General features: G+C 46.7%; 1 protein-coding gene across 1 annotated transcript in view; it reads right to left on the bottom strand.

Annotated features, from left to right (window-relative positions):
• Positions 1 to 12,540, bottom strand: part of PHF12 (PHD finger protein 12) — a 158,942-nt gene that overhangs the window by 29,712 nt on the left and 116,690 nt on the right. Inside the window, exon 11 of the mRNA XM_082246246.1 lies at positions 8,046 to 8,189. Within this exon, the coding sequence (XP_082102372.1) occupies positions 8,046 to 8,189 (144 nt within the window). The remainder of the gene's footprint in view (positions 1 to 8,045; positions 8,190 to 12,540) is intronic.

Genomic DNA, 12,540 nt, shown 5'->3' with positions numbered 1-12,540 from the left:
GTAACCTGCGAAGGAACCTGGACAGCAACTGAATCGGCGGAAACGCGTACATCAGCCTGTACTGATGCCACGGGGCCACTAACGCGTCCAACGCGTCCGACGCGTCTGCCCGAGGGTCGCGCGTCCTTGCCACGAACCTCTTCACCTTGTTGTTGAGGCGAGACGCGAACAGGTCCACCTCTGGAAGACCCCACTTCGCGCACAACGTCTGGAAGACAGCCGGATGGAGAGACCATTCCCCCTGATCCAGGGTCTGGCGACTCACATAGTCCGCCTGCCAGTTCTCCACTCCCGGAATGTGAACCGCCGTTATCGCCGGGACATGAGTCTCGGCCCAAGACAGAATGTCGGCCACTTCTCGAGCCGCTCGGGCACTCCTGGTGCCCCCTTGGTGGTTGATGTAGGCCACCGCCGTGGCATTGTCCGTCTGCACCCGAACCGGGCAACCCTGTAGCCGGTCCGTCCAGCGATGAAGACAGAGCCTTATCGCACGCAATTCCAGAATGTTGATCGGAAGGGAAGACTCCCCCTCCGACCAAGTCCCCTGAGCGGACAGAACGCCCAGAACTCCACCCCAGCCCGACAGGCTGGCATCCGTGGTGATTACCGTCCACGAGATCGGACGAAACGACTTGCCCCCGGACACCAACGGGGACTGGAGCCACCACAGAAGGTTTTCCCTGGTGCGAAGACTCAACGAGATTTGAAGATCCAGAGATTGAGGTCGCCCGTCCCACCTGGACAGGATCTCCGCTTGGAGACCCCGCGTGTGAAACTGTGCGAAAGGAATCGCCTCGAAGGCCGAGACCATCAATCCCAGACATCTCATACACGTCCGCAGAGACGAGTTCGGAACGTCCCTGAGGAACCCGACTTCCTCCCGGAGAGTCCTGAGTTTGTCTTCCGGTAGGAAGACCTTCGCCTGCACCGAGTCCAGTATCATTCCCAGATAGGGGAGACGAACCGACGGACTCAGTGTCGACTTTGGAAAATTTATCGTCCAACCAAACTCCTGCAGAGTTTGCATTGTGACAGACAGGTCCTCCTCCAGACCCTGTCTGGTCGCAGACCGAACCAGAATGTCGTCCAGATACCCCAGGACAGAAATGCCCTGGGCCCTCAATAACGCCAGAACCGGTGCAAGCACCTTGGTGAAGACCCGCGGAGCCGAGGCGAGACCAAAGGGCAACGCCACGAACTGGTAGTGATCCTCCGCAATGGCAAATCGAAGGTACCTCTGATGACCCTCGAATATGGGGATGTGAAGGTACGCATCCTTCAAAATCGATGGAGGCCATGAATTCCCCCGGAACCAGGGCAGCCACCACCGACCGCAGGGATTCCATGCGGAACTTGCGAACCCGCACAGAGCGGTTCAGAGCCTTCAAGTCCAGAATCGGACGAACCTTGCCCTCCTTTCTGGGCACGGTGAACAGATTGGAATAAAACCCCCGAAACCTGTCCCGATGAGGCACCGGAACCACCACTCCTTGAGCCCTCAGGTCCCGCACCGCCAGGTGCAGATCCCGCAGGCGCTCTGGAGACAGTTGAAGATTTGAGGGAAAAAATCTGCTCTCCGGCCGAGAGAGAAACTCGATCTTGTAACCAGATCGAACGATTTCCAGAACCCATCTGTCCCGCACACGGGCCAACCAAGGCTGAAGAAAACCGAGCAAGCGTCCCCCCACCCCAAAACTGGGTGAGGGCGCCCCTTCAGGCCGAACTGTTATGGGCTGCAGGTCCGGATTGGCCGGACTTCTGTTTCCCAGACCAGGGCTTCTTCTGAGAGCCTTGACCTTTGAACGGTTTGCCCTTGCAGTGCGGCCGAAAGGCACGAAAGGACCCCTGAGGGGGCCGAAAATTTGCATGCTTCTTCCCAGAAGCCCCCTTAGCCTTGGGGAAATGGGGCAAGAGAGTGCTCTTACCCCCGGTGATCCCCTTAATCAACACATCCAGGGACTCCCCAAAAAGGCGAGACCCATCATAAGGCAGATTGGCTAAGGTCTTACGTGAAGATTGGTCCACCGACCAACATTTTAACCAAACCAGGCGGCGAGACAACACCGCCACGCTGTGCACACGTGCAGCCAACGGAATCAGGTCCAGGTCCGCATCACACAGATACACGACACCCTGGTGGATCTGATCCACCATATCCAGGGTCGCCGCCGAGGCCGAATCGGCCACTAGAACGCGCCTAAGCATCTGCGTCCAACTTGCGATCGCCTGGGCCGCCATGAGAGAAGCAAACAGAGCCTTAAGCATAGAACCCGTAACAGAATAAGTATGACGGGCAAGAGACTCCAGTCTCCTATCCGTGGCATCACGGAAAACAGGGGAACCCTCTGCAGGAATCGCAGTGGCTTTGTTCAAAACCGCAATTGCATGATCCACTGGTGGAGGCACACACCACCGTTCATCAGTGGCAGGCGAAAAAGGATAACGCAGCTTGAATTTACTTGGTACCGCAAAAGGTTTGCGCAGATCGCGCCATTGATCCTTAACAGCGCGCTGAAAATCAGCATTGCAGGGAAAAACCTGCGGCGTCCTGCGTTTTCTCTGCGTCCCATAAGCCGCCAAGGCAGCGGGGGGACACACTTCGTCCTGCAAACGCAGCGTTTGCTTAATGGAAGCAATCAACTCATCCATGATTGCAAGCCCTTCAGGCGAGCCAGGGGGAGAATTATCGACCCCCTCAACTTCAGCCTCCACCTCAGACCCCACTAGATCAAGAGAGGAGCGGGACCCCGATAAGGAGGCCCCTGCCAGAACAGCCCCATCACCTTCACCCTCAGAATCAGAGGAAAGAGCAACTCTGGGCCTTTTAGTAGATTGAGCAGCCACCAGCATTTGCACCTGAGCAGCAAGGCCAGCCACAATAGTGGCTAAATCCCCCCCTGGGGGGGAAACAGCGGTCCCCTGGCTTTCCACCAATACTGTAGGAAATTTGCCCTCCTGAGAATCCATTGCCCCTGTAATGCCAGACAACCAAGGGTTAACTGCCCCTTTTTTAGCAAGCGCGGCAAGCGCAGCCCACCGCACCACACTCAAGCACAATGAGACCCCCACAGGGAATATGCAAACTGAACACAGGCAATGTATAGCAAGAACAGAAGGATAAAACCTGAGGAGACCCTCGCCGCTGCTGCTGCCTCGATCGGTGTTCCTGGAAAGAGGAAGTGATGCTGCCAGGGCGCTCTATGTAAGCCTATGGAGGCTACAAGAAAATGGCCGCCATGCATGTAAACCATGCGGCCGGAGCGGGTGTAGGCAAAATGGCGTCGTTTGGCGCCGAAAACGCCGCTCCACAGTGCATTAAAACACACATTACATTCCAATATAAGAATACATGTCAGATCGCCGCAGCGATCGCTGTATATGCCCAAACATGCCAAAAAAACATGCCCCACAGCACACAGCTTCTCACACTGCCCAGTCTGACACACACAGTGTCATACAGCTCCCCCCCCCCCCTTGCAGCCCACAGCATGCAGCCGAGAGATAGGGAGACAAGCAGTGTGAATAGAGGCAGGTTACACAGTCCCAGACTGACACCCCCCCAGACAGACAGGTCCCCACATAAATACACTTACCTCACATGGCGTGGGGGACCCGCACAGGCGAACAAGCCGCTGCACATGAGGCAGGGAGAGTCGCAATTCAAGACGCACAAAATGGGGGTTAAGAAACCGCACAGCGTCCAGTGAGGTAGCCACCTCACCAATCATCCCTGCACCGAACAGGGATGGGTCGTTCACTATGCCAGGAGCGTTACCTGGCTGAACGCTCGATGGCAGACTGGGAAGCCACTGACCCACGACCTGCGACCAGGGGGATCAGCCCGAGACCCAGTCCGCATGATCCTCTTCGTCCGAAGAACTAACGCTGACAAAATAACAGCTAATTAAAGGTAGAGAGAAAAACTCAAACAAAATATTAAAAAGAAGAAAGAGTCTGGGACAGAAAGTCCCAGCACAGAGAGAGCCAGCCACTCCTGACAAGCTAGACATTAAAACTGAGATATGGTTGCAGGAAGTAGGAGGGTATTGACTGAGGGGACCACCCCTTGAGGGTGGGATATGTTAAAGCTTTATTGTTAACATATTCTGTTGCCTAGCTACTCCTTCGGAGCAAAGTCTAATACCCCATATGTGACGAATATGAAGAGGCGGCGACTGTCGGAGGACGTAAGAGAAAAACATTTACTACTGTATTACAAAATTGATGTCATTTTAGTTGCATATGGTTCTTTAAGAAGTCCTTGTAGGATTTCATTCTGAATACAATTACAAAAGTACACTAAATTCCCTAAAACCCTTTACAGCATTGGGGGGGGGGGGGTTTGAATAATTTTGAATACGACTATTATCAAATCAACTGCGTTTACTCTTTTTAAATCATAAATAAATGACAACTACCCAAATGACCCTGATCAAAAGGTTACATACCCTGGAGATTTTGGCCTGATAACATGCACACAAGTTGACACAAAGGGGTTTGAATGGCTATTAACCACTTTTTGACCGGAAGATTTTCCTGCTAAATGACCAGGCCCTATTTTGCTATTCGGCACTGCGTTAGTTTAACAGATAATTGCACGGTCGTGCGACGCTGTACCCAAATAAAATGGAAATCCTTTTTTCCCCCCACAAATAGAGCTTTCTTTTGGTGGTATTTGATCACCTGTGCGACTAATTTTTGATTTTTGGCGTTATTAAAAAAAAAAAAAAAAAATATATATATATATATATATATATATATATATATATATATATATATATATATATATATATATATATATATATATATATATATATATATATATATATATATATATATATATATATATATATATATATATATTTTATTTTTTCACATTCTTTTATACGACATTCCCCAAAAAAAAAAATTTTTTAAAAAAATCAAAATTTAACATTTTAGGCCAATCTGTTTTCTGCTACATATTTTTGATAAAAAAAAAAAAAGAATCGCAATAAGCGTATTTTGATTGGCTTGCGCAAAAGTTATTTCGTCTACTAACTACGGGAAAGATTTATGTAATTTTTATGGTTTTGTTTTTTTTTACTAGTAATGGCAGCGATCTGCAATTTTTTGCAGGACTGACATTGCGGCAGACAGATCGGACCCCTGACTGACATTTACACTTTTGGGAGTACCAGTGACATTACTACAGTGATCAGTGCTAAAAATATGCACTGTTACTGTAATGACACTGGCAGGGAAGAGGTTAATACTGTTGGTGATCAAGGGGTTAAATGTAAGCCTAGGGGAGTGATTCTTACTGTGGGGGGGGGGGGGGGGGGGTTGGGCTTTTGAAATGATCACAGAGACATACGATCCTATACAGCAGGATTACATGGGCTCTGATCACTGCAGGCAGAAGGACAGACGGCTGTGTTTACATCAGCTGTCCGTCCTTTTCTCTCAGCAGGGAGAGATCGAGGGTGTCAGGCGTCATCGGAGCCGCCTGACACACACACCAGCTTCCCCGCTGACGATCGGGGGCGGGAGGGCACCGCCGCGCGTTCGCCCCCTAGCTCCTCACAGGCGTGATTTTGCCTGGGAGCCACTCTGCTGACTTAAATATACAGTAAGTCGATGGCAAGTGGTTAAAAGTAACCATCCTCACCTGTGATCTGTTTGCTTGTAGTGTGTGTGTATAAAAGGTCAGTGAATTTCTGGACTCCCGACAGACCCTTGCATCTTTCATCCAGTTCTGCACTGATGTTTCTGGATTCTGAGTCATGGGGAAAGCAAAGAATTGTCAAAGGATCTGTGGGAAAAGGTAGTTGAACTGTAAAAAAACAGGAAAGGGATATAAAAAGATATCCAAGGAATTGAGAATGCCAAAAACTCCAAGCTTCAAACTCTAATCAAGATGTGTAAAATGAGGGGTTTTGTTAAAACCAAACCACGGGGTCAGGTAGACCAACTAAAATTTCAGCCACAACTGCCAGGAAAATTATTGGGGATGCAAAGAAAAACCCAGAAGTAACTTCAGGTGAAATACAGGACTCTCTGAAAACATGTGGTGTGGCTGTTTCAAGATGTACAATAAGGAGGCACTTGAAGAAAGATGGGCTGCATGGTCGAGTCGCCAGCAGAAAGCCATTACTATGCAAATGTCACAAGGTATCCCGCTTACAATACGCCAAAGAGCGCAGAGACAAGCCTCAAACCTTCTGCCACAAAGTCATTTGGAGCCAGGAGACCAAAATTGAGCTTTTAGCCACACCCATAAACGCTAAATTTGGAGAGGAGTCAACAAGGCCTATGATGAAATGTACACCATTCCTACTGGTGGATCACTGATGGTTTGGGGATGTGTGAGCTACAAAGGCACAGGAAATTTGATCAGAATTAATGGCAAGATGAATGCAGTATGTTATCAGAAAATGCTGGAGGAAAATTGCATTCATGAGCCCGGAAGCTGCGCATGGGACGTACTTGGACATTCCAACATGACAATGACCCTAAACACAAGGCCAAGTCAGCCTGTCATTGGCTACAGCAGAATAAAGTGAAGGTTCTGGGGTGGCCATCTCAGTCTCCTAACCTCAATATCATTGAGACACTCTGGGGAGATCTCAACATGCAGTTCATGCAAGACAGCCAAAGAATTTACAGGAACTGGAGGCTTTTTGCCAGGAAGAACGGGCAGCTTTACCATCTGAGAAGATAAGGAGCCTCATCCACAAATACCACAAAATACAATACAATACAAGGTATTAAGAACTGGAGGTATGTAAACTTTTGATCAGGGTCATTTGGGTAGTTTGCTGTCATTAGGATTTAAAAAGAGTAAAAACAGTTGATTGATAGTAAATGGCTTCAACCAGATACTAACCATCAGTGAAAGAAAAGTTTTTGTGTTATTCATATTCTCTGAAAAATGGCCAAGAAATCAAATTCTGCCAGGGTATGTAAACTTATGAGCACAACTGTATATAGGAGGCAGCTACACCAATCAGCCATAATATTATGACCACTGATAGGTAAAGGTGAATATTGTTTATCTGGTTATAATGGCATTTGAAAAAGTGTGGGATATGTGAGGCTGCAAGCGAACACATTGGTTTCTGAAACTGATGTGTTTAAAGCAGAAAAAAATGGGCAAGTTTAAGATTTGAGTGACTTTGACAAGGGCCAAAATGTAATGGCTAGACAGCTGGGTCAGAGCAACTCCAAAACTGCAGCTCTTGTGGGATGTTCCCAGTCTGCAGTAGTCAGGACTTACCCTGAGGTCCAAGGAAGGACAACTGACAAACTGGCGACAGGGTTATGAGAAGCCAAGACTCACTGATGCAAGTAGGGAGTGAAGGCTGGTCTGTGTAGTCGATCCAATAGGAGAGCTACTGTAGCTCAAGTTAACGCTGGTTCCCATGGAAAGGTGTCAGAACACACAGTGCAGCACAGTTTGTTGCATATGGGCCTGCGTAGCCACAGACCAGTCAGGGTGCCAATGCTGACCTATGCCCACAGCAAAGCCTGCCTACAATGGGCATGTGTTCATCAGAACCGGACCACTGGAAGAAGGTAGCCTGGTCCCCTGAATTCAAGGAGGGTGAGGTGTTGACTTGGCCTCCAATTTCTCTAGATCTCAATCCAATCAAGCATCTGTGGGACGTGCTGGGAAAAACAAATCTGATCCATGTAGGCCCACCTCACAACTTACAGGACTTGCTGCTGACCGCTTGCTGCCAGATATCGCAGCATACCTTCAGAAGTCTAGTGGGGTCAATGCTTTGATGGGTTATGGTGGGTGGTCATAATGTTATGGCTGATTGGTGTATATTTGCATCCTACATTAAGCAGTCTGTATTTCTGCTTTGCTGTACAGTACAATGATTATGAATTACTGCTCCTCTGTCAATGCGGATCTGCTCAAATAGACTCTGATGAGGTTTAGTAGCCTATTTAATACACTGGCTGATACTAGAACACATAAGGTGGTCTACAAATCTATTTAGGTCAGGGCTAACTCCTTGAGATCAGTACAACTAATTGAAATACACTACACCCACCTTCAGCTTGATGTCCACTGGGAGGAGGTGGCTGCAGTCGGCTGGCACTTGATACAGGATGGTCTTTAGGGGAGAAAATTTCGTGGATTCTTTGCATGGCTAAAAACTTCACCAGCTTCTCATCCAACATATTTATCTGGATCTCTACAATGTTAACAAGAAACTTGTGAGTGCAAAAGAAAACACTTTGAGATATCTGTACAAGAAATGTATACAATAAAACACAAGACAAGACTCAAACAAATGTGGCACCACATCCCGAAATGTACAGTGCCTTGCGAAAGTATTCGGCCCCCTTGAACTTTGCGAACATTTGCCACATTTCAGGCTTCAAACAAAGATATAAAACTGTAATTTTTTGTGAAGAAACAACAAGTGGGACACAATCATGAAGTGGAACGAAATTTATTGGATATTTCAAACTTTGTTAAATAAAAAACAAAATTTGGGCGTGCAAAATTATTCAGCCCCTTTACTTTCAGTGCAGCAAACTCTCTCCAGAAGTTCAGTGAGGATCTCTGAATGATCCAATGTTGACCTAAATGACTAATGAAGATAAATAGAATCCACCTGTGTGTAATTAAGTTTCCGTATAAATGCACCTGCACTGTGATAGTCTCAGAGGTCAATTTAAAGCGCAGAGAGCATCATGAAGAACAAGGAACACAACAGGCAGATCCGAGATACTGTTGTGGAGAAGTTTAAAGCCGGATTTGGATACAAAAAGATTTCCCAAGCTTTAAACATCCCAAGGAGCACTGTGCAAGCGATAATATTGAAATGGGAGTATCAGACGACTGCAAACCTACGAAGACCTGGCCGTCCCTCTAAACTATCAGCTCATACAAGAAGACTGATTAGAGATGCAGCCAAGAGGCCCATGATCACTCTGGATGAACTGCAGAGATCTACAGCTGAGGTGGGAGACTCTGTCCATAGAACAACAATCAGTCGTATACTGCACAAATCTGGCCTTTATGGAAGAGTGGCAAGAAGAAAGCCATTTCTTAAAGATATCCATAAAAAGTGTCCTTTAAAGTTTGCCACAAGCCACCTGGGAGACACACCAAACATGTGGAAAAAGGTGCTCTGGTCAGATGAAACCAGAATCGAAATTTTTGGCAACAATGCAAAACGTTATGTTTGGCGTAAAAGCAACACAGCTCATCACCCTGAACACACCATCCCCACTGTCAAACATGGTGGTGGCAGCATCATGGTTTGGGCCTGCTTTTCTTCAGCAGGGACAGGGAAGATGGTTAAAATTGATGGGAAGATGATAGAGCCAAATGCAGGACCCATTCTGGAAGAAAACCTGATGGAGTCTGCAAAAGACCCAAGACTGGGACGGAGATTTGTCTTCCAACAAGACAATGATACAAAACATAAAGCAAAATCTACAATGGAATGGTTCACAAACATATCCAGGTGTTAGAATGGCCAAGTCAAAGTCCAGACCTGAATCCAATCGAGAATCTGTGGAAAGAACTGAAAACTGCTGTTCACAAACGCTCTCCATCCAACCTCACTGAGCTCGAGCTGTTTTGCAAGGAGGAATGGGCAAAAACATACCCCAAGCGACTTACAGCTGTAATCGCAGCAAAAGGTGGCGCTACAAAGTATTAACTTAAGGGGGCTGAATAATTTTGCACGCCCAATTTTTCAGTTTTTTATTTGTTAACAAAGTTTGAAATATCCAATAAATTTCGTTCCACTTCATGATTGTGTCCCACTTGTTGATTCTTCACAAAAAATTACAGTTTTATATCTTTATGTCTGAAGCCTGAAATGTGGCAAAAAGTCACAAAGTTCAAGGGGGCCGAATACTTTCGCAAGGCACTGTATATAGCCAAAAACAAGAGGAGGAAGAGAAGTGGGACTCTGTAGGTAGCCAACAGTAATCCCATACAGAGATTAGAGTACTCAATTTAAAATATATAAGTTTATATAAACAACATTAAAAAGTATATATAGAACCAAGTCAGATACAAAGCAATGTCTCCTCATTGTATAGCAGAATATCCCCATTCAGGGTACATATATAACCGGGAGACCTCTAGGAATACCCTTTTGATGTATAGAAAATGCAGAATCTGCGATAATCTAGAAGGTATCCAGGTCTCACAGGTAACTCAAATTGCTGTGGTCAGAGGATTGCTACGCGTTTCACTTATAGCTTCATCGGGAGATCCTAATATAACCAGATTCAGAGGGGAAAAAAGGGAAAACCTGAAGCACTGAACAGCATGAAGGTCCACAGAGGGCCCCTAGACACCCAAACTACAGCTGGGGAAAAAAAAAAAGGGGGGAAAGGAAAACACACACCAAAAATAAGATATACTTTATGGTCAGAGCTTCAGGAGTGTCGTTTCAGAGCCAACAGCACTTTTCAAAAAGGTAGCCAATCTGGGATAGATGCTTTCCCATCCAATATGAAACCAATGGTAGTGTATGCGCATCCTGGATTCCCCAAGCAGAAGGATAGTTGAGAAGGGATCAGCGCAAGTGGAATCGATTGTTCCACACCCCAACAGAGAGAAGCTGCTCTCAAGGGATGACCACACTACCATTGGTTTCCCTCTGTGGACCTTTATGCGGTTCTGGGTGCTTCACGTTTTCCCTTTTTTCCCCTCAGAATCTGGTTATAATATGATCTCCAGATGAAGCTATAAGCAAAAGGTGTAGCGATCCTCTGACCACAGCAATTTGAGATACCCATGAGACCTGGATACCTTCTAGATCACAGATTCTGCGTTTTCTAATCAAAAGGGTATTCCTAGAGGTCTCCCGGTTATATATGTACCCTGAATGGGGATATTCTGCTATACAATGAGATATTACTTTGTATTATTCATACATGTATCTGACTTGGTTTTATATATACTTTTTAATGTTGTTTAAAATAAACGTATACGTACTCAAATTTCTGTATGGGATTACTGGTGGCTACCTACAAAGTCCCACATCTGTACATGAAAATCAACTGTATCCAAATGCCAGCTTAAAGTGGAGTTCCACCCAAAAGTGGAACTTCCGCTTTAGGTGGTTCTAACCCCCTGACATGCCACATTTGGCATGTCATTTTTTTGGGGGGGGGGAGCGGGTACCTAGTTTTGACAGGTACCCGCTCCCACTTCCGCTCGGAGCGCCGTGGCGCCCTGAGCGGAAGTTCTCCTCTCCCCCTCCCTCCAATCTTCTGGGACATGTCAGAGGTCCCAGAAGATTGCCGGCCAATCACGGCGCGTAGCGCAACTCGCGCATGCGCAGTGTGTACCCGGCTGTGAAGCCGCAAACTGTCACAGCCGGGTGCCCGCACCAGTGATGCCGGCGCCGCAGAGAGGGAGAAGAGCGAGGCTTCGGGCGGCCGCATCGATGGACCGTTGGACAGGTGAGTGTGTGAGGCTGGAACTCCGCTTACAATGAAGAATGAGAAAACAAAATTCTATTCTATTATGATAATCTGTAGGACTGGCTGCAATGGAAGGCATTATAAACAAACTGCCAATCAAAAGACTGATTCAAAGTAGAAGGAAACCTTAAAAGTAGAAGTCTGGGCTAATAAAATGTAGGCTTAAACCTGCTCTCACCCCCATTCTAACGATCTTACAAAGGAAAGATGTGCATACTTACCTAATCTAAGGGCGCTATGGTGTGGTCACGTGATTGGTTCCCAGCGAGAGACAGCAGACAAAAAGGTGCCCCATAGTAAGTCTATAGATGGATGTCACCGCCCAGGCACTGCAGCTATTGTCTTGTCCTCTGAAATCGACCACTGGGAGATCAAGTGATCGGAGCGCCCTTAGATTAAGTATAGACCTCTTTCCTTTCCAGGATAGTTCATATAGGGCTTACCGTAGAATAGGGGGCGACAGCTTTAAGCTTAGATCGTATTAGCCTGGACTTAAGTGAATGCCATTTAGTTTCTAAAATACTTTGGGGTAAAGTTGTTAATGCTTATCGCATTCTATATTTGCATTTGATACAAAATATTTTATGCAATATGTAAACTGTCAATTCACTACCAGTGAACAATGTGGTTATTACCTATGATAAATATCCCAATAAAAAAAAAAAAAAAAAAAAAAAATTTCCGTAAAGTGGACAAAGACATTTCCCTTCATTAAGGTGAAAAATGTCCCACAAGTTGTATCACCTCCTTTTATACTTACCTGAGTGCCTGTCTGCAGCGGCACTGGAGTTTCTCTCCTCACAGGCTCAGACAGAAGAGGAAAAGATTGGCTCCTGGTGCGGTCAAACAAATCCCATGAGGGAGCTGGGCCAGGCTCTGTGTGGCAATGGACACACAGCCCGGCTCAGGAGCAAGCTCGCTCAGGTGTGTCACCAAAGAAGTCTAATCTTATAATGGCACACAGAGGTGGAGCAGACTGCACCAGAAGACACCAGAAGAGGAGGTTCCAGGCTGCTCTATGCAATACCACTGCACAGAGCAGGTAAGTATGCCATGTTTAGCATTTTAAATTAGGAAAAAAAAAAA

The sequence above is a fragment of the Pelophylax lessonae genome (assembly GCF_965119305.1).
Source record: "Pelophylax lessonae genome assembly, chromosome: 2".
Lineage (NCBI taxonomy): Eukaryota > Metazoa > Chordata > Amphibia > Anura > Ranidae > Pelophylax > Pelophylax lessonae.
This window is presented reverse-complemented; position numbering and strand designations above follow the sequence as displayed.